General features: G+C 38.4%; 2 protein-coding genes across 13 annotated transcripts in view; one reads left to right on the top strand and one right to left on the bottom strand.

Annotated features, from left to right (window-relative positions):
* Window positions 1-4,237: 4,237 nt before the first annotated feature.
* Window positions 4,238-11,316, bottom strand: LOC135198100 (endoplasmic reticulum chaperone BiP). Its single transcript, XM_064225550.1, has 3 exons — window positions 11,161-11,316; window positions 8,381-8,521; window positions 4,238-6,291 (listed from the first exon to the last, which is right to left on the bottom strand). Exons 2-3 carry the CDS (start codon window positions 8,506-8,508, stop codon window positions 4,449-4,451), a joined length of 1,971 nt encoding a protein of 656 aa, XP_064081620.1. The 5' UTR covers window positions 8,509-8,521; window positions 11,161-11,316; the 3' UTR covers window positions 4,238-4,448.
* A 2,459-nt stretch (window positions 11,317-13,775) lies between these two features.
* The window catches only part of LOC135198101 (tRNA N(3)-methylcytidine methyltransferase METTL6-like), a 63,117-nt gene continuing 54,612 nt past the window's right edge, over window positions 13,776-22,280 (top strand). For 2 of the 12 annotated variants that reach the window (XM_064225552.1, XM_064225551.1), the window contains exon 1: window positions 16,869-17,162. In XM_064225552.1, the coding sequence (XP_064081622.1) occupies window positions 17,078-17,162 (85 nt within the window). In that variant the 5' untranslated portion in view covers window positions 16,869-17,077. Of the gene's footprint in view, window positions 13,926-16,868; window positions 17,219-22,280 lie in introns of those variants that run through there. The other 10 variants (XM_064225558.1, XM_064225553.1, XM_064225556.1 and 7 more) reach the window with 9 other exon arrangements.

Raw genomic sequence — 22,280 nt, 5'->3', positions numbered from 1 at the left:
CACAGACATTAATACACACACACACACACACCAGTCACTGGACTTTATGAGTGAATGAATAATTTCGTTTAATGACTGTAGTCCCTCTCCATTAGCCGCGAAAAGTACATTTTTCTGACTACAGTATACGACTGTAACTGATTGCACCCATAATTGCCTCAGAAAACACACACACACACACACACACAAAGTGTTTACTGAGGCAATTCTGGTTTAAATCAGTTACGGTCGTATACTTTGGCCAGAAATTTTCATGGTTAATGGAAAGGGACTGGACGAAATCATTCATTTAGTCATAAATTCCAGTGACTGGTAATGATACTGGTAATATTAAAGGTATAGCTGGTGCAGCTCAGGATAAGAATATTGCACTGCTGTTTACCGACTTGTTTATTATCAGTGTACTAAGACTGCTAACTTCTCCGCCTAAAGTCAGTGTGCTTTTTTTTTTCAACCTCCTGAGGTGAATTATGTGACATATCCTCTACACGGTCTATTGTTGTTTAGGCTGGCCTTATGCCAGCGCGTGTCCGTGCAGTAGCCTGGTAATGAGATCTCGTTGGGAATAATGACAAACAGTTGTTTTTGTTTTAGATTAAACCAGCCTTGTGCTGGCACAGGCTCTTGCTCCTATAGCAGCCCGTAATAACAAGTGGCTTGTGGCTGTATTGTAAATTTCTACCTCTATGCATCTGTCCCCTGAAAGATGTCTTAGATATAATGACCAAACCTGTAAAGATTTATACCCAGTGTTTCATTTGTCTCCGTGTAAATCATAATATGTCAGTGATTATATCTATATATGAAAGTTTGTTTGTATGGTGTTTTTACGTTGCATGGAACCAGTGGTTATTCAGCAACGGAACCAATGGCCTTACGTGACTTCCGAACCACGTCGAGAGTGAACTTCTAGTCACCAGAAAGACACATCTCTCAACCCTTAATGGAATGCCCGAGAATCGAACTCGCGGCCATCAAGGTGTCAGGCCAAGACCAAACTGAACACGCCACTGAGGCGCTATCTATATATGAAAGACTATGCCTAATTATTGAAATAAACTATGTAGCATGTATGTTCATGTATTGTCTGTATATAAGTGTATGCATGTATTTTTATATGCATGTTTGTTTATGATATATTTTTCTCACCAAATTAAGTGGGCTTTCAAGATTTTACTACATATGTCCTATTAATTTATTTTCCATTTCTGTAACTGTATTTTTTACAATATTCTTTTTATTTATATTCGTAAAATTTTTTGTCCATAAACTATTTTTATCTACATTAATTACTGAAGATAAATTGTGATCCTTGGACAAATACTGCTCTAAAATCTTTTCTCTCCCCACCCGGCAGTGGGAGAGGTGATTCCAGTCTTCCAGTCTAAACACCAAGATTTCAGTCAATTAAAGAGAACAAGAAATACTTTTTAGAAGAGTCAGATCTAGAACAGTATGATTGGATGCGAATAACATTCACTGCTCCTGGAAATCATTTATCATCTGACCTCGAGGAAGCACTGCTTGAATTATCTTCTGATAGAACCTTACGACTCAAGTTTGGGTCAACAACATTGAATGAGTTTTGGATATCAGTATCGGAGGAATATCCTGGTTTATCAAAGGCAGCACTGAATATCTTAACACCGTTTGGATCGACTTATCTCTGTGAAACTACCTTCTCTGCATTAACGTATATCAAGAATAAATACCGATCTCGATTGAATGTAGATGATGATCTGCGAGTTGCGGTCTCCGATATCACCCCGAGATTTGAGATGTTATGTTCAAAGAAACAAGCCCATTCATCCCATTAAATTAAACAAGGTTAGATTGTATTGTACTTTAAAACAGTTTTAAAACAAAGAAACAAACACTCTCTCTCACACACACACACTTATGTACTCAACACACAATTATCCTGTTTGTTTGTGCATAACACACACACACACATTATATATATATATATATATATATATATATATATATATATATATATATATATATATATATATATATATATATATATGGATGGTATTTATATAGTTTGTATGTGTTCAGGTTATATACGTACTTATTTTGTTTTATACGCAGTTACAAAAGCAAGATGTATATATAAGTAAAATCTATATCCCACTGAGCAAAATATTTTTTGCCTGGAGGGTTCGCAAAATGTTTGAAGTAAGTTTTATGGGTCGCCAAGTAAAAGTTTGGGAACCCCTGTACTATACCACCTCAACTTGACATAGTCTGTTTATACTGCGAGTGTATACATTTTTTCATGGTTACCCCCTAAGGTGGTCATCTGGATGAACTAGCTGTTGCCTTCATTCCAAAACATCAATTCTAAACAGTTAGGTCCTCGTAGGTTTTTATTTCAGCGAACACAAGACATTCATGTAAACTTACAAAAGCAAAGCTTTGCCAGGACATAAAGGTGTACGCTTTCTGTAGTCATCTGTGATGGCGGAATCTGAGTTACTTAACTCGTGTTAAGATACAATTTCTCTTTTCATAGAACAAGAACCAGCACGGTGTAAATTTTTAGGATGACTGATTAGTTTGCCAGTGGGCGTCACAAATCGATTTGCCCTGGTCGAGTCACCGTTAACCTTCTATTTTCAATTAGTTAATTTGCTTTAGATCCAATTTAACAGGGGATTTGTGATATAATTCAAATTGAAAACTACGATTTCTTTTATTAATATACCAGTGAATGCAACTAATTTTAAAGTTATAAAATTTCATTCTTGAAACAAAAGGCCTGCCAAAACCCCGTACTATTACCCTTTACAGAGTATGGTGAATCTAACAAACTGCATTCAAAATAATACAGTGAAGCACGTACTCAAATGCAGGTGTTCCCAAACTTAACCATACCAAGGATTTGTTTGTATGGTGTTTTTACGTTGCATGGAATCACTGGTTATTCAGCACCGGGACCAGCGGTTTTACGTGACTTTCGAACCACGTCGAGTGTACTTCCATCACCAGAAATCATCTCAGACGCCTCAATGGAATGCCCGAGAATCGAACTCGCGGCCACCTAGGTCCATACCAAGGCACCCCGCCATAATGTGACCCTGACTATGACCCCAGTGCCCGAGAATCGAACTCGCGGCCACCGGGGTCCATACGAAGGAACACCCCGCCATTGATGTGACCCTTACGACGACCCAAGCCATACAGGTCTACACAATACAAGTTAGTATATTTAATCTTTGCATTGCAGATTCCTTCCCAGTAAGAATGTAAAATATTTTAAATATATTTTATTACTTTAAATTCAACAGGAAGTAAAACTGGTGAAAATAGACAACATATAATTATCACTGACACGAAGAGCATCAGTAATGTGTCTTTTATTGTATTTTATATTTTAGTTGAAAAAGTAGTTTTTTGTCGTGGACCCCCAGGGCCGTCACCTGGACCCGTTTGGTAACCACCGGTTAACACAACATATATAAATTTTTGTGCAAAATAATTCACCAGTTAACACCACATTTATAAATTTGTGGAAAAAAAAAATCTAGTGGGGGGGGACACTTCAACATCTATGATTGCCTTCGAACAGACAAAAACTGGTTAACTGGTAAAGCTGTCGCTTTAAACTGTACACACCTTTACAACTTACACTTCATGGCAAGAGGGATAATGAAATTAGTGACACTCGTACTAGCCCGATCACTTAATCATTGGTAGTGACCAGATCAAAGTATACTGCACTTTCAGCACAGACTGGAAATGTTAGGCAAGCATGTTTCCAAACCCCCCAAGGACCATTAGTTAAACTAGGTTAACTGGTACTTGTAAGGTAGACAAAAAGTGACATTGTTTGGACAAGATATTCACTATCCGATGGATGTACGGTAACACTTTCTTCAATAAATAGTATACATTGAAAGTTAAATTTAATTTCAGGTACCGTTTTAGAAAGCCTGTACTAAGTTATCTTCATAGCATTTGATTATCATTCACCGAACATGTTAGTTTATAAAGTTATTTCTGCTAACAACAGGGTCAATTTTTATCACCTATGCTGTATGCTGGCCCTATTAAATTTTCTTCCTAGCAAATTCTAAAGATTCCAAAGTCCCTTCCGAACTGTTGGCATTTTAGAACAATGTGGTTCAATCAAGACCTGAAAACTCATTTCCACCACAAACTATATTATAACCAACGAAATGAATCACACACTATTTAATCAGTGACATTAGGGACAAAAGAAATTCAAGAAGTAGAAAGACTTTTTATTATAAATCACACATCCTTTCATTCTTGCTTGGAATGGACTTGTGCTTAACACCAAATAAAACTTTGGCAACGTGGTAACCCCTCAGTCATGCTTGATGAAATGGAACAAATGGGAGGAATGAAGATGAACGAGTCTTACCCTTAAAACATAATGAATTATTATAAGTTATATTACAATATCGCTAACAACTCTCCTACAACTCATCCTTGTAAGCGTCTTCGTCTTCAGAGCCAGGAGGAGCACCACCTGCACCCTGGTATAACTTAGCAATAATTGGTTGCACTACATCTTCAAGTTCTTTCTTTTGAGCCTTAAAGTCCTCTGCTTCTGCTTCAGCATTATCTTCAAGCCATTTAATCTTTTCATCAATGACCTCCTCAATTTTCTCCTTATCTTCATCGGTGAGCTTGGCTCCCAATTTCTCCTTATCATTTATCTGATTCTTAAGACTGTATGCATAAGACTCCAATTCATTTCGTGATTCTACTCGCTCCTTAAGCTTCTTATCTTCATCTGCAAACATTTCAGCATCCTTGATCATCCTTTCAATATCCTCAGGGGTTAACCTATTCTGGTCATTAGTAATTGTGATCTTTTCTTTATTGCCAGTGCCCTTGTCTTCAGCAGATACTTGAAGAATACCATTGGCATCAATCTCAAAAGTAACTTCAATCTGGGGTACACCTCGGGGTGCAGGGGGGATGCCTGTCAAATCAAACTTTCCAAGGATGTGGTTATCCTTTGTCATGGGACGTTCACCCTCAAAGACTTGAATAGTCACAGTGTGCTGATTATCAGAGGCTGTCGAGAATATCTGAGATTTCTTTGTTGGAATAACAGTATTACGGGAAATAAGTTTAGTCATGACACCTCCAACAGTCTCAATACCCAAAGTGAGAGGGTTCACATCCAACAAAACGAGGTCATTTGTGTCATCTTCACCTGACAAAACACCAGCCTGAACAGCGGCGCCATAGGCAACTGCTTCATCTGGGTTAATGCCTCGAGATGGCTCCTTTCCATTGAAGAACTCCTTCACCAACTGTTGAATCTTGGGAATACGTGTTGATCCTCCCACCAATACAATTTCATCAATTTCCTTCTTCTGGAGGTCAGAGTCTTCAAGGACTTTCTGCACTGGTTTCATGGTAGATCTGAAGAGGTCCATATTCAATTCCTCAAACTTGGCACGTGTCAAAGTCTCTGAGAAGTCCTCACCCTCAAAGAAGGACTCAATTTCAATCCTTACTTGATGGCTGGCAGACAATGATCTCTTTGCCTTCTCAACCTCACGACGAAGCTTCTGAACAGCACGGTTGTCCTTTCTGATATCCTTACCCTTCTTCTTCTTGTATAACTTAATGAAGTGATCCATGACTCGCTGATCAAAATCTTCACCACCCAAATGAGTATCACCATTTGTGGCTACTACCTCAAAGACTCCAGAATCAATAGTGAGTAGAGAAACATCAAATGTGCCACCTCCAAGATCAAATACCAAGATGTTTTTCTCACCATCCTTCTTGTCAATACCATATGCAATAGCAGCTGCTGTTGGTTCATTAATAATTCTCATTACAGTCATGCCTGCAATGGTTCCGGCATCCTTTGTAGCCTGACGTTGGGCATCATTAAAGTATGCAGGAACTGTAACTACTGCATGAGTAACAGTCTTTCCCAAGTAAGCTTCCGCAACTTCCCTCATCTTGCCAAGAACCATGGCAGATACTTCTTCGGCAGCAAATACTTTATCTCCTTGAGCAGTGCTCACCCTTATATGAGGTTTGTCATTTTTGTTTATTACCTTGAAAGGGAAGAACTGTATGTCATGCTGGACAGACTTGTCACCCCATTCCCTTCCAATCAACCGCTTGGCATCAAAGATGGTATTCTCAGGGTTGGTGGTGAGCTGATTTTTAGCAGAATCTCCTATCAATCTCTCGCCATCAGCAGTAAAGGCAACGTAAGATGGAGTAATGCGATTACCTTGGTCATTAGCGATGATCTCAACTCTGCCATTCTTGAACACACCAACACTGCAAGGGAAAAAAAATAAGATTTATATTCCAAACAAATCCTTCACAAATAAAAAATAGACTAGCATTAAAAAAGTTTCAGCCATTTGCCCACTTCATTAACCTTACTTCCCGATATCTTTTGCCAAAATAATAAGATCCATAATAGGGAGTCTCTCATCACCAGTGAAACTTTCTCTGCACATTGTGAAAGTATGCAGTTACCCACAACCTCACACAAGGGAAACTACCAAACCTAAATCTTGTTTCCTGGCTGCACCTAGAATTACCCAATATGCTGAAAGTTTACAGGCCTGTATTCATCAACTTCACACCAAGATTGAGAGAGAGAGAGCCTAAAGGATGCTTCATATAAAATAGTAAAATATTTACCCTTTAACTAAATCTACCATAAATAGACTACTGAATATTTGAAGCTAACTAAGCAAATCTCAAGTAATGAACACCAATCAAGAATATTCTAACCCAACAGCCCAATCAAGAAATGTTCAATACCTGTCAACTACCTCAAAGCAATAAAATATTTTTAATAACTTAACTATAAAAAAAAATATATAAATAAGTGTGACATTGGCTAGTTTCTGTGGTCTAGGTATCTGTGAATTCTGGTCAATACTTTTGTCATTAGTATAGGAATTTAAAATCCTTCTAGGCTTCCTTAAATGTATATAAGTATATATTAACAAAGCTCACCAAACCCAAACCTTCTATAAATGAGTAACAGTTTCTAGCCAATATATAATTTAAAACAACACAAAAGTATATATGAAGTGATTTCAGATTGCTCGTCACCCCATGACTTCGACTAAGCACTGCAAAATTTGCTAAAAACCTTCTAATGGTAGCCAGAATAGAAGCCAAACTGTATCCAAGTAATAAAGGGATTAAATACTATATAGTTATGCTTTACGTTTTTTCAATACAATTTATGACTTTGAAAAAGATTAGCTAGGTTTTAGAAAACTTTACAATTCTCGTGTGTTCTCAATCCACATACTGATACGGACTTCAACAGAGAACATACATGCCAAATGAGAAACTCTCAGAAGCTACAGTTTCCTCTTCAATCGGAAAGTCCATGCACTACTGCATTACACATCTATTTCATCAATGTAACATACATGCCATGTAGTGTTATCTTTGACGCCCATTGTCATGCCATGTGTTATCAATTACACCCATTGTTAAATCTCTTGTAATGAAGTTTTAACCTCAAATATGACCTTTATTCCAATTTCAATAAACTATATTGCAGTCCCTTCACACGTGAATTTCAGGTGGTTAAGGCAATTAAAAGTTTAAATGTCTATGAATCCAGTAAATTTGCAATACCTTACATAATTTGATTTAATGTGGAATAAAGTTCTGATTCCACAATATTCTTAAATCTCTGGTAAAACTAATACAATAAAGTTGTTGGTTCCTCATGAATATTATATAACTGATGAAGACATAGAACTCTGCCACAAACTCCAGCCTCACCTAGCCCTAATAAAGGAAGACACTAAAAAATTACCAAGATCTACAGTCGACAAAATTTCGATGGGAAACGCCTAACCCTCTAGAACGAAATTCAAGCATTGCACAGAAATATCACGGGTAAATCAACTGAACCCCACACACTGCCAATACCACCCAACTGGCTGTACTGCACAAACGCAATAGAGAATGTGTGGCATATTCACCCGGGGACCTATCAAACTACTTTCATAGCACATTCTGTCCACCCACGGACAATTGTCTGGCCTCTCCGAACAAATTTGCTTAAGCAACCAATTCCATTCTTATAAAACATTTATGTCAAACAGACATTTCTATTTAGGAAACATTATCAAATTTGCTATTCATTCCTACAATGATCACTACAACCACCTGATCCATCAGATTTAAAACAAAAATTCTCCTGACAAGCATTTGCAAAAAAAAAACCTTAGGAAAAAAAAATAAATTTCCTATACCTGCTGCTGCCATTTCTAACTTATAATTGAATTTCTCAACAAAATACAATAAATTTCCTCATCCAACCTGGAAAATTTTTAATACAAGAAAAACATATAGTACTTAAAACATTAGCATTAACATTACTTACCATGAATAAGTTGTGCCCAAATCTATGCCAATGACTGTGCCAACTTCATCTTTCTTGTCTTGGGCGTCCTTGGCATACGCTAGGACTGCTACTAAGCCCACCAGGGCTAATGCCTTTGTACACCACATGCTATCCAATCACCTGAAAGAAAAAAAAATAGTGTCAATTTCAAACTAAACCAAAAAGCAAACCACTTTCATTGCACACCAAATTTAGACAATACAAGTATCATTTCATATTACGCTACAAAATTTTACATAGCTATATCAGCTCACATTACACTACCTACTCTGGATTTTCCATAGCTACTACAGAACTGGAATTTCCTAACAAACCACAGAAGCTATATTTATTCCCAGCCCCAAGACAACACATTAGCATCTAATAAATTTAGTAATGCATTTTAAAGACTTACAGGTTTTAGTTTAGTAGTCCCCTTACTGACTTATCCCATCCCCCTAGTTTAGTTAATAAAAGACTATACTAGTATAAATCCACAGTTGTTCACACTGGGTAACTTTGGGACCGGGGAACGGGCTTTGAGGGCCCATACCACCAACTATGGGAGCAACCCAGTCAGGTTCCTTTGGGTTCATAAAAAAAAAAAAAAAACTCCCATTAACTAAAGTAGGAAAACCCTAGAATATGTTTGCATACATATTGAAGGCCTAAGGTTAGTTTACATCTAGCACCCAGGCCCTATTTACCACTACAATTGGGCAAGAGTTTAAAAACGTTAAACCTGCATTTCCCCTGAAACATGGCAATAAGCCTGGATTTTCATCTACCATTAAGCATCCTAATGTAACTTCCACTCATGGCACCCTATTTAAAGGTTAGGTTAAAGGTAATTATGGTTAGTGTATCCTTAACGGCAACATTTTGTCTGAAATCAACTTGCACACAATGACACAGGCTACATACATACACTGGGCAACTTTGTGAAAAGTAGGAAGTAGGTACGCTGGTCAACCTTGTAAAACGTAGGGGGTTAGGTATGTAAATAGTATTCCGATTTGTAAGTGCATTTCTGGGTTAAATTTAGATCCAGAACACCTAGTTGGAGTTTTACTCATGAAGTAATAAGAGACCCTACAGCTTGGATATGCTTTAGTATTACATTGATAAGGCCTAGAGTAAACAACCAATCAGCGACACAGCAGCCACCTTCCCGAAGAAGTAATTCGCTGCCATGAGCATCAGTCAAGAGTTGTGGCCCATCCTGGCAGCACACCAAGACCTCTACAGTTCTTGAAGCAAGAGTTTTCTCCTACTTTGCGTGATAATAGCATAATTCAAGCACTTTTTGGGGGGAGTTACTTAAAGTCTTCTGAATAATTATTAATTAAAACTCTTGTTCAGGAGGTAAAACTGCATAGAAATACAGCAACTGCCATAGTCTAGGGTGCCGCAGATATCTACCAAGAAAAAATACCTAGAAACCTTGTTTCTGCTGGATGTACTAGCATCCTAAGCTAGTATCCAACTATGAATCTAAAGCCTAGGCTATAAGCTGTGTAAAATACCAACTTTCAATTTATCAATCAAATAATTTGAAATAATGTACTAGTCCTTTTAAGTATGCTCACTAATACATTCTTCAGAAATTTTCCACATTCTCAGTTAATAACAACAGGTCTAAGTAAAACCCTTGACCCAATTCTACACAGACAAGAATTGATAAAACTCCTCAATGAGCTTATGCTAGCTTAAGCTATACCTAGATGGGTAAAATGGTTAACCGTCACATACGGCTACCCTAAAATTAATTTCTGATGGGTTCCAGGCAAAATGGGCCACCTAGGCCAGCTGCAGATTTGGGCCTTAGGCTTACTCTATATATGGAACCTAAGGGATCCCTTAGATCAAAAAAGGTCAAACGAGGCTACTACTTTAGCCTATCCACGCAAAAGATAAACTAGAGTAACCTACTAGGCTGCCTACCTAGGTCACCAATTGACCAGCATGTGATAAAAATTAGCTTCCCTCCCAATAATCATTACCCTTTAAGTTGTGTAGGATGGTTAGCCAAACAGTAAAACTTATCTAGCTGACGAGGAACCTAGATATTCCACAATGGTTAGGTAGGTAAGACTACTTTAGCACAATTTAGCCTACGAACCCTTACGTGCCCCGGTGTGCAAATACCAACCTATAATCGCTGAAAGGTGTATCAGACCGTATTTATCATACTAAATGACCTGCATACAACGACTGCAACATAACGACTACCTAAGTACTACTTAGCTTAGGTACTTGGGTACAATTTAGCCTAGGAACCACCCACCTTACGTGTCCAGGTGTCAACAAAAACTATCCTGCCAACTACGGTATTCTAACAAATAAACCTGGGCTTGTATATAATCGATGAAAGGTGTATCAGACTGTAGCTATTTATCAGCTAGGTATAGGTATTTGTATACGATGATTGCAAGATTACCTTTGTATTTGCACACACCTTCCGGTTATCTTTAAGAAAGATCTAGAACACGCCTACGTAAGGCTAAACGTATTGATCACTTGCTTACAACTTACGGTAAAAGGGAACCAAATCGTGTATAACGTTCTTTCTTCTGAACGTAAATGGCTTGATTTTAAAGTAGGTAATCAACACACCCGACCAAAGTCTCTCCTATTCAACATGGAATTGCACGTCCTGCAAAATTACCCCAGAAGCAATGGCGTCCAGAATTTTAGAAAAAGTGAAATTCTTTCTTAACGAAAATCAGACTCGACCTATTGACACAAACAAATGCATACCGATGCACTACTATACTCACCTAAATTATTAATGACAATTTCCCTACAAGATGACGATGTCGAACACTACAACTCAAGTACAGAATACTTCACTTCTGACTGTCAGTAGGTGAATGACATTCACTACCCGGCAAGGGAGCAATATGTATCGTCTGCAACGTCTCGTGGATATTTGTGATTGGCTGCCTTAAACCACGTGGTACAAGTTTCTCTTTCTTGATTGGGCTACGTCACACAACCGGGCCGTTTCCGATTGGTCCACGTCGTTTTACGTTCAGCACTGACAATGTGTTGTTTTTCTACTCATAATCTTCTAATTGCCTTGTATCAGCATCTGTGAACAACTAAAATGACAAATTTGTCAATATTTCGGAAGGCTTATTCATAGGGACGTTATTTTTCAATCCACTTTCTGGCCCTGCCCTATAATGGACCTTATAAGTTTTAGTTGTGACGTTGGTTACTTGAGACATGGAATTTGCGTTCATTTACAATTTTAGAAATTTAATCAGGTAATATTACTATCAAACAATAAAATATTATAAAAACTAGTATATAATATAAATTCAGAATATTGTGTAATCAATTTTATTACGTAAACGCATAACGTTAAGATGAAATTAATCGGAATAAAGTTGTCCTTGGTTATTGAAGAAAACGTTTCCCAGTGTGTTGCCATAGTTATCATAACTTGTATTATTAAAGAAATCTGTTAAGCTATCGAGCATTTTTTATATGATTAACTTTTTAAAATACGAATTTTTGTAACGACTGACTGTATCTTATCGGAATGAATCAGCTCTTACATGAAGAATATTATTTTTAAAATTATAATAGTTATGAATTGATTGGTAACTCAAAAAATTCTATCTTCTGGAGGGATTTTTAGGACAGCGAAAAGACCGTACTTTTTGTGCTATATAAAAGTCACTTAAAAACAATCCCTGAAATTTCTTATCATATGATTCATCGGGAGAATTCTGTTTAAATCGATTAAAGAAACAACGAAACGACAACTCTAGAAGTAGTGTATGAATACCGATACATTCCTTCCGAACTTGCATTGCCTTGGATTATTAATTAAGGAAAAGTTAGTGGTTTAATTTACTGTCGATGGTTTATAACAATAAGAAATATAAAAATATAATAAAAATCTTTCGTGTATTGTTTGCACACGTCACCTTTCGTATTCCATTTGAGGAAATGTCAGACCATTTGTCTCTGGAAATATCTAGAATGCGCAAACTTTTCCGAATTATTTGGGAGACTGGTTAGAACGCAATATAAAGGTTACTTTTAGCACAGCGCCGGCCATGAAAATGCGATTAGCTTCGAAATTATCTACATATAAAACTTTGCTGTTTATTGTATGGGCCCCTGGACTAACGGTAACACGGAAGAGAGTTGTGTTTGTGGGTTAATAGCAATAGGGCGCAGTCTGGAGGGATTATTAATGAAAGCGGCATTCTAACTGCAGACATGTCTGCCCTATTCCTCCTATATGTATATTATCATTATTATTGATGATGAAGAATTAAAGTAATACGTCATTTGAGTGACTTATTCTAAGCATTTCAATTACGAAGGGAGGTTCTTACTCGTAACTATTTTATTATTATTATTATTATTATTATTATTATGGGGGTGGGGGGGGGGGATGAAAGATACAGATGACAACCATGCATTGTCAGAAAGAAGGTAATGTTGGAACCATCATGAATTCATGATCCAATAACAGTCTATCTCATCCATGCAATGCATGTAAGATATTTAGAGTGTGCCGGATTTTATCATACATCACCTGCTTGCAGAGGTGATCTTTCTTTTAGTTGCGTAGCATCGCACAGACAAGATTATAACATAGACGAAAATACCAACTCCTGGTGCAAACGGGGTTGCAGAAAGTCCCGTTAATGTGAAAGAGAAGGAACTATATTTTGAGTTTCGTGTGTTATGAAGGATAACAGCAAATATATTTTGTGATCTCTGGCAAGAATGCTTAAGCGAATGTATAATCATGAAATAACAAAACATGAGAAACATTTAACAAGATGGAAATAGAAAAATCCACAGAACTAGGTCGGACACTTCCGAGTATGACGTCACCATTGTCTCTGATCCCTTTTACCGTTGTAGTTGTTGCCGACTATGGATTCCTCAATTTACTGTGATGGCATTTGCAGAACTGCTAAACTTTTTGTAGCCATTACTTTTGTTTTTCATGAGGTTATCTGTATACCATAATATTGCTATTCATATTTGTTTTTGTTTCTAATAAATTTACGTACATCAGAGGAGATAATATTTATCACCCTATTTTGCATTTAAAGTCGCCGACGAAACACAATTTCATGAACAGTATTTCAATAATAAAATCATCAGCGCCCGATTCTGTAACATCACATTACAGTACGTAGTTACTGACTGAATGATTATATATTGACTTCGACAAATATTCTAATGAGATTTTTTTTTCCGTATGATAGCAATTCGAGTCCACAATTAAATGTTTATTAACTTTTAGTTGAGAATTATACGGCTAATCAAGCCGCGGGGAAACATTAATTTAAAATTAAGACTTGAATTCCTACAGAAGTGTTCTAGTGATGACTGTACGCTCCAAAAACACGACCGAGTAATGACACGTCAGTCTTACCTGTTGGGGGTGGGAACTGGGAAGATAATCACCTCGTTCACTTATGCCAAATTAAGATTAGCCTACGTCCCATTGGGAGAAGGGGAGGCAGGTTATGTCATCACTTGGCATTTTACAAAAAGAGAAAAGGTCAGTAACTATTCATCTTACATAGCAAAAGACAATGGAAGTGTGAAGTGCAGTCAGTCCTTCACTTGTGTAAACTGAACATATGTGTCTCGTTGAGAGGTGAGACGGAGAGAGTTGTGACACATCATCGTTGTCTTAAATATGCTCACCTGTCAATCTTGATAAAGAAGCTATAAAGGCATGGATTACTGTCAAGCTTATGGTATGGTGACATAATTAGTCAGAGATAGCAAAGAAGTCGAGAAAATGTACCCAAAACGAAGAGTCAACGGCCGACACAATGGTGATGTTAGACTTGCTCACAAGTGTGAAACGTGGTCGATAATCTCCATGTGTGGAATAATTATGATTTGCAATCTGGGAAAGAGAACAACTCGGCGGCAAAGCCACGTGTTCTTAAACAAAATTGACCAGCGGTGTTTGCCGGAATGCTTTGTAAATCCTGGTTCCTAAACATTTGTAATATTAAGTTTCCAGTCTATATATATATATATATATATATATATATATATATATATATATATATATATATATATATATATATATATATAATATAAGTTTCATCCACTGTTGGTACAGTGGATGGGTAGAAAGAGTAAAAGTGACAATACACATTATATATAAATATATATATATATATATATATATATATATATATATATATATATATATATATATATATATATATATATATATATATATATATATATCTGTGTGTGTGTGTGTGTTTGTGTGGTATGTGTGTGTGTTTGTGTGTGTGTGTGTGTGTAAGAACATTAATAACTATTTTCATGTTGAAATTCCCTTTAGGAAGGGAGGTTAAATATTTGCTAAAATGTGCTTTTGAAAGGTATAGAATGAGTCGCAAAGGTAGGAAGCGTGTCAGCTTGCAAAGAAATTTCTGATTTATCCAGCGAAGCTAACTGATTTTTAGATGACAGAAACTTAATCATGCCTTACTTATATATGTTTTTTTTAGTATCTGTTGGGGCCTTAAATGTTTGGGAAATTTATACTGGAATGTGAGGAAACTGTATATATTTCGTGAGATTTAGTCGCTAAACGCGTTTTTTGACGTGTCTTTACACTTGGAAATGATTCCGTACTTCATGGTGATATTAAAATCTAAGATATGAGTGAAAAGCTTAAGAATTTATGTCATTATATTCCCCATCTGACCCCCGTAAGGAAGTAGTGCTGTCAGGCATTACTAAAGGATGTCTGCAGCGTCCCTTCAGTCCTTAACTACTCCCATTTTGCAGCCATTTATTTTACTTCCATCCCAGCTTCGTTTCTTCTTCTTGCTGTCCAACCACTCCAACTTCGTCTCATCTTCGTGTCAAGCACTGCATGGGCGAGAGTGGCCCAGTGCCTGGCTTGACAGCCTAAATTTCATAAATGAAAATCGGTCCAGGATTCAGTTTCTACTAATTAAACCAGAATAAATGTAGGATAAAATTCAAAATAATGGATGTTGAAAAAATAATTGAGACCCCTTTACAAAAAAAAAAAAAAAAAAAAAATACTGGTGCAATAATAGCTTATGGGAAGAACGTGGATAATCTATTAATTATCTATTCAGGCGAGAAGAAAACTAATAGCAGGAAATCTATATCTAAGATAAAAAAGTATTGTTACAAAGAAATTACAGCACGTAATGATGCAAAGATGGGCGAGGAGAGCAAAAATAAGTAATCTTAATTATAATAATAAACAAAATGTACAGTTATACATGTAATTGTTTATAAATTTTGCGCTGATTAAATTGTACTAATTTACTTCAATATTACAGTTACCTCCTTCTCTTTGTTACTTCCACATTTCAAATCCGGAAGTTTGCCAGTAAAGATATTAATGCTTAGGCCTGTTACGTAAGAACATGTGCTAATTAGAAATGATGACATTATCGTGATATGAATCAATAATTAAGCGTTTATTTTAGTAATGTTTCTCTACCTTCACTTGAATCATTTTCAAAACCATGAAACGAGAGTAGCATAAATAATCAAGAAGAACCATTGCAGTTGATGAGGATATATAGACATTAAGGAAAATATATATCTAAATATTGAAATATGTAGAGAGGATAGGCACAGCTATCTATTAATAATCAGTTCATGGCTCTTCATATTAATAAAAGCAGATTCCCGAACGCTTAACTCGAATTTAGAAGAAACCGTCAACGAAATATTTAGGTTTATACATTAATTTACTGTTATTTTCACATTATAGTATTATATTCCACTACATAAGACCATTTTCAAAGGAGCTTTTCTCACCGAACTTTCTCTCAAACTTCCTCCTTTATTATTGTGCCTACTGAGCTAGAATTTTTTAAAAATAAAAATAACGAAGAAAAAGTATCTTAGTGGAACATTTTCATGGAATCGTAGAACATTTTCTTAGTCATTTTTCGACAAGTACCGTTTGTTTCTATTTACTATTATTGATTTATTGAATCTTACACCCGATTTCCAAGGTTTATATCTCGTTGCCTCTTTTCCTGCACTAAATCTTTTCCATCAGACAGTTATACATTCCTGAAGGTGATTCAGTCTCTACTGATTATTTCTAGAACTGGAAACCTACTTCGACTTGCAATTGCCAGAGCCTCGTGTCATTTTTTGAAACTCATCGATGCCGTTTTCAATATTTGAATGTTAATTTTACGTAGTAAACTGTTCATACTAAATGTGTAATTTTTGCCGATTTTGTAGGAAGTGTTGCTTGCATGTGATTGTGAAATTAAAGTGCAGCTGTGCAAGTGCTATAGGGATTTATTTCTTATAAGTGACTACTGAATCAGTAGTCAGTTATAAGAAATTCGTAAAACGCATTTTTATATGATTTCATAATATTTCGAATGACTTCGTGCGCTGTTGCAGAGTGAAAGTTACGAAACGATTCGGATCCTAAATTACAAGGTTGTAGAAAAGACCTGGAGACCTGGACTTTGTTAAAAAACCACACGTCTTTAAATGATCGCACGTGAAGCGGTGGCTTGTTGAGAAGGCTAATGATCTCTGTGAAGTCATTGACAGAACAGTGATGTTGAGAGACAGACATTCTTATTACTTATAAGAAAATAAAATTTTGAAACTTGGAAAATGGCTAGTTACTCTCGATTTACGAAAAATTGCTAGATTGAAAATATGTACAGATTTATAACGATAATAGAGAGCCGTTACAACCTTGCTTCTCTTACATCCTGCTACTACGAAAAGCTTCTCTTTGACAGTAAGTCATATACCAAGGTTTCCGTGTCTTGAATTGGCTTTTTGGAATACATATCGGTAATAAACCATTTTCCTTTCAGTCTCACTGATGTTGAGGAAATGTCTATTAACTTTGACCATTTTGATTGTGGATATATTCCTATAAACTGTGCATATCTTAAGGTAGCATGTGTGTAGGTAGGCATTAGCCTAGTAGGTAGCTAGGTAGGAATAGGTAGCTACTAGCTAGGCTAGCTATCTACCCAGATGGGGAAGCGTTCGTCGGGCTAACGTAGTAGCCTCAATAAAGGTTTAGCCCTGTGTCTTGCTTACCGACAGTTTCATTGGCAAATGTAAATCCACGTTATTATGATGGATACCTTGGAAGTATTTCCGCGTTATTGTTGAGATGGCCACCTTGGAAATAAGTATGTAGTAGTATTTCCCCTTTATTATTAGGGTAACCAATCACGGACGATCCATCGTCATCACGCTGGCTGGGTCTAATTCACTCGATATTTAGGGTAAAACATCACAGCAGGCCAAACAGGCCACCTACATTCAACGCTTGCCACCCTCCGAAAAAGTACATTATAACGCGTCCTGACACCGGAGATGGGCATCAGTCGCGACTTGTTGTTGGTGAGAAACGGAGCTAAAGACCTCTACTCTCCTTTCGAAGTAAGTATTTTCTCCAAAGTTAGAAATTAAGGCCAAATTTTAAGATTTAAACAGAGGGTAGTGAAAAGGGTGGCTACGGCAGTGGAAATCTCACCAAAACGCTTTAGAAATTTTTACTTACAACTAAAAATGTTTCGAAGATTGACGCCATCTTGATGTTTACGGAGTCGCTTGTGTCAACAAACTTCCCATTTCCTGTGCTAAATCTGCACACCACTTGTACCCATAGACGCTGGGGCACTTTCATCACAACAATCGTAAACCAACCTCTTACCAGCACTTATTCAAGGGGACTACGGCATTCTTTGCGGCGTTTTGCGCTCTTCAATTGTTTATCAGTGTTGTCAATTGGTATGTGTTTACCCTCCAAACTAGGTATAAGACTTACACAAAACCGGGGAAATAAGTGAAATTAGCGTATCTATTTGTATTATATATGCGTACATATTACAGCAATTTTATCATTACTGCATTACTATGACAACTAGAATTCATCGAAACAGTTTGTAAATGCATCGGCGTATGTGTGACGCTCCACTAGATTGGCAACGATGAGTCATTTTTCCTCACGTCGTCTGCTCGTAAGTATACATCCGAAACATTTGTAATTTTTTGGGGGTTAATTTGTTGCAAAAAAGGGATAATAGACATGAATTAAATAAACATTTTAAAGTAAAGTTAAACTAAATATTGAGTAAAGTAAACAATTAAGGGAATAAAGCTTTGCATCTCATAATCAGTGTTGTCGTCTGCTGCTCGTAACTGTGTTTGCGGAGTGAGTGCTTAGGAACCAGGAACCACAGCGTGGTTCAAGTGCACTGTGGAGTTGAATTAAGACCAAAATGTGTATAATTACAATCAAATAAGCACTGTGGAGTTTCAGTTGTGATGGCAGTAAGGATAAAAACCACCGATTACAAGGTAAGAATGAATTCAGTTCCAACCATAACCCCGGGAATAACAAGTTTCATACTTTCACTAATATAGGCAACAAAATGTTGTTTTATTGTGCTGATTACAACTGCAATCTTGAGTAAGATCAATAAACGTTACATATATACGCTAACATTGTTCAAATGAGTGCTGGGAAGGCTGGGGAAAGATGGTGGCCGTCACTGATGAGAACCATCCACGCAAAACGTAGCCGCCATATTGGATTTCAAAACTCGCCTTGAAAACATATTTTACGAAGAGCTCACATAGCTTATTTTAGTTCGTAGGGGGCTTTCGTTATCCATTATGTTGAGAAATCTTCAGCTTTTAAATGGTACTGCTTAGAGTTGCAATTGTATTCTTGTTTCACCAATTAAAATACGAGTGAATAAGACCCTCCACCGTGATGAGGGTTGCCTAGTCCGTGGTATTCTACCCTAATTGGTGAAACAAGAATACAATTACAACTTAAAGCTAGTAGCTACCATTTAAAAGATTGAAGTTTCGTCAACATCATGTGATACTTAGGGTAGGACAACCGCATGACTTGCCCAACACACGACGGTCACAGCAGCCACCCTCTGAAAAGGTACTTATAAGCGTCAACACCGATATTGGGCATCAGTCGCGGACTTCTTGTGGGAGAGAACGGAGCTGAAGACCTCTTACTCTCCTTTCGAAGTAAGTATTTTCTCCAAAGTTAAGAAATTAAGGCCATAGTAAAGCTTTAAACAGGGGTAGTGAAAAGGGGGCCAATGCAGGCAAACTCACCCAAAACGCTTTCGAACTTTTATTTACAACTCGAAATATTTAGCAAGATTGAAGCTATCTCGATGTTTGCCCCCCCCCCTTGAGTCGTTGTGTCAATAAACTTCATTCATGTGATAATCCGCACACCACTTGTACCATAGAAGCTGGGCAATTTCATCACAACAATGGTAAACCCCGATCTTTAACCAGCACTTATCGAAGGGACTACGGCATTCTTTGCGGCGTTTTCGCTCTTCAATTGGTTTACAGTGTTGTCAAATGAGTAGTGTTACCTCCCAAATGAGTATGAGACTACACAATAACCGGGGAATAAGTGACAAATTAGTGTATCTATTTGCTATATATACATATTCCAGCAATTAATCAATTACTGCATTAGTATGACCACTAGAATCATGGAAAAACAGTTTGTAATGCATCGGCGTATGTGGACGCTTCACTAGATTGGCAACTAGAGTCCATTTTTCGTTCCTCGCGTCGTTGCTCGTACAGGTATACATCTGAAATATTTGTAATTTTTCATGGTTAGGTTGGTTGCAAAAAAGGGATAATAGACATGAATTAAAAGAACACATTGTCATGAAACTTACCGTCAGATATATATAATAGCTGTATTTCCGGAATCCGACAGAAATTTAAACCACTTACGGGACACACGCAGTGGGAGTCAGGGGGTAGTAACCACATTCCGCCGCTGGGAGGCGGGTACAGGATCATTCCCATTTTCTATTCATAATTTTCTGTAGGCGGTGCGGAAACACCTGTCTGCACACCTCCGTCCAGATTTTGGAAACTACAGCTACTTGAGTATCCCTTTGGTTTTCTTGTATCTGAAGTGGATCGGTGGCTTGCACACGTTGACTGTGGTTTGAATTGATTTGGATTGAATTTTCTTTGATCAAGATTACAGGGCTAGTTCTACTAGCGCTAGATTTGTTCGATGCGGAATGTAGAGGTAGGCTTGACTGAAAGCTTCAGTAGACCCACATGATGTTGTAAAAGTGTGCAGGGGGAATGATGTCGTTTGAAAGTCGTTGTAAGGAGTGTGAAAGACTAACAGAGTCGGAATGAAGGGTAGAAACCTTATCTAAGAAACTGAACGAGATGGTTAAGGAGTCTTCCTCCCGGAGTGTTCAGGTAGGCAAGATTAAATTATTCTTGCTAACCCCTCCTTCTGTAGATATGCTCCACCCCTGTAGTGTTGCATCCGGCCCTTGAGACAGTGTCGGTAGAAGGTAATACGTATCGTAATTCTTGACGATTCGATAACTTAGAATCAAATGTAGCTCTGGAGAGCAAAAAGTGAAGAAAAAGTGCAGTGAAGGCCCCTTGTGTAAGTGGCGGGTGCTTACAGATCGGCCTCATTAGCCTTAGACCCTGACCTCTGCTGACTCCCAGATTACGGGAGAGAGGCATGTCGAAAGTCGTAAGGAGGGTTACGAGGACCCCCACCGATCTGGCGTGCCTTCGGCACTTCTGACGAACATTAACCCAGAATGCCAAGGAGCGTGCGCGTGCACGTCTTCTCAAGGAGGCTTTTCTTCTTATGAAGTTCTCCCCGCGCAAGGGGTGGAGCTTCATACCGCATCACGTCCGCTGAAAAAGGACGGCTGGTTCGGGACGCTTCACGCAAGTTGTTCTCCGGAACTTTGCTCGTCGGCCTGATAGTGCGTTTGCTGCTTTTCCTCCGCAGAAAGCGTAAGGATTCGTCGGAGGCGGGTCTTCCCTAGATGGTCTTTCGAGCGCCGCAGTCGCTCTAAGGTGCGTGAAGCGGCGTTCCTGGAGAGTAGCAAGAAGGGCGTCCCATCGCCGCCTTCTCCTGCTCCACAGGATCAGCCCCTCCCCAGAAAAGGAGGCTTCACATACAAGCAAGATCTCAGTTCTTCAGCAGCAATCTTCGAGATGTTTTTCCTTGAGAAAGACTGTCCCACGTAGCCCTAAGGAATGACAACATTCCTGTGAAGAGGTCGAGGCGTTCTCCCTCTCCCTCTCCTCGCTCGTCTCTCTCTCCGTTTGAGTCTCCCTCTAGAGTTAGTCCGCTCCCAGCAAAACTTTCTAGAGGAGGCGAGAAATTCGTTTCTCGTCTCCGGAAAAGCGGTTGATTTCGCGGATACGGAAAAAACTTGGTGGATAAGAAGCGAGTTTCCTTAGATTGCAGAACGCGCTTCTGCGAAAGTCAAAGCGCTTTAGTGGAGCCGAACGTGACTCGGTGCAGTTTCGGCGCGCCAGTGACGCTCAGCGGAGTGTTAGTGGACGGCCGGCGCGCATCCAGTGGACGCTCGGGCGCGCACCAGTGGCCGTCGGCGCGCATCAGTTGTGGACGCTCGGCGAGCATCAGTGGACGCGTCGGCGCGCACCTGTGGACACTCAGCGCCACATAGTGGACGCCAGTGTTTACCAACCTGTGGAGTGTGAGCGCGCTCTGCGGCGGCCAGTAGATTGGCTTCGGACGCAAAACGCGCGCATACGGGACGTCAGTTTTCCAATTCCGCAAGCAAAGCGGAGGCGGGAACCTCTTCCTGTCGCCGTTCTTTCTCTTTTGAGAAAGCTAGGACTCTTCTTACTTCCTCCGACTTCTCCAGTTCTGAAGAGGAAGTTAGTGACGCTTTCGTCGAATGGACGAAGGAACAGCACTTGGCTCCAGTTTCGACGGACTACAAGGTTTCGACTCGTTTACTTCAGTCAGTCTTTGCAGACACCTTCCAACCTGAAGCTCCGTAATACTCCCCTCTCAAGTTTTCGTCTTCCAAAGCTG

Source organism: Macrobrachium nipponense, chromosome 21 (genome assembly GCF_015104395.2).
Source record: "Macrobrachium nipponense isolate FS-2020 chromosome 21, ASM1510439v2, whole genome shotgun sequence".
Lineage (NCBI taxonomy): Eukaryota > Metazoa > Arthropoda > Malacostraca > Decapoda > Palaemonidae > Macrobrachium > Macrobrachium nipponense.
This window is presented reverse-complemented; position numbering and strand designations above follow the sequence as displayed.

What these genes read in the sequence shown, in the direction of transcription:
- LOC135198100 (XM_064225550.1), bottom strand. Translation starts at nt 8,508, where the DNA reads ATGTGGTGTACAAAGGCATTAGCCCTGGTGGGCTTAGTAGCAGTCCTA. An exon ending in TTGGGCACAACTTATTCATG is followed by an intron (nt 6,292 to 8,380) that starts GTAAGTAATGTT and finishes TTTCCCTTGCAG; the next exon opens with TGTTGGTGTGTTCAAGAATG.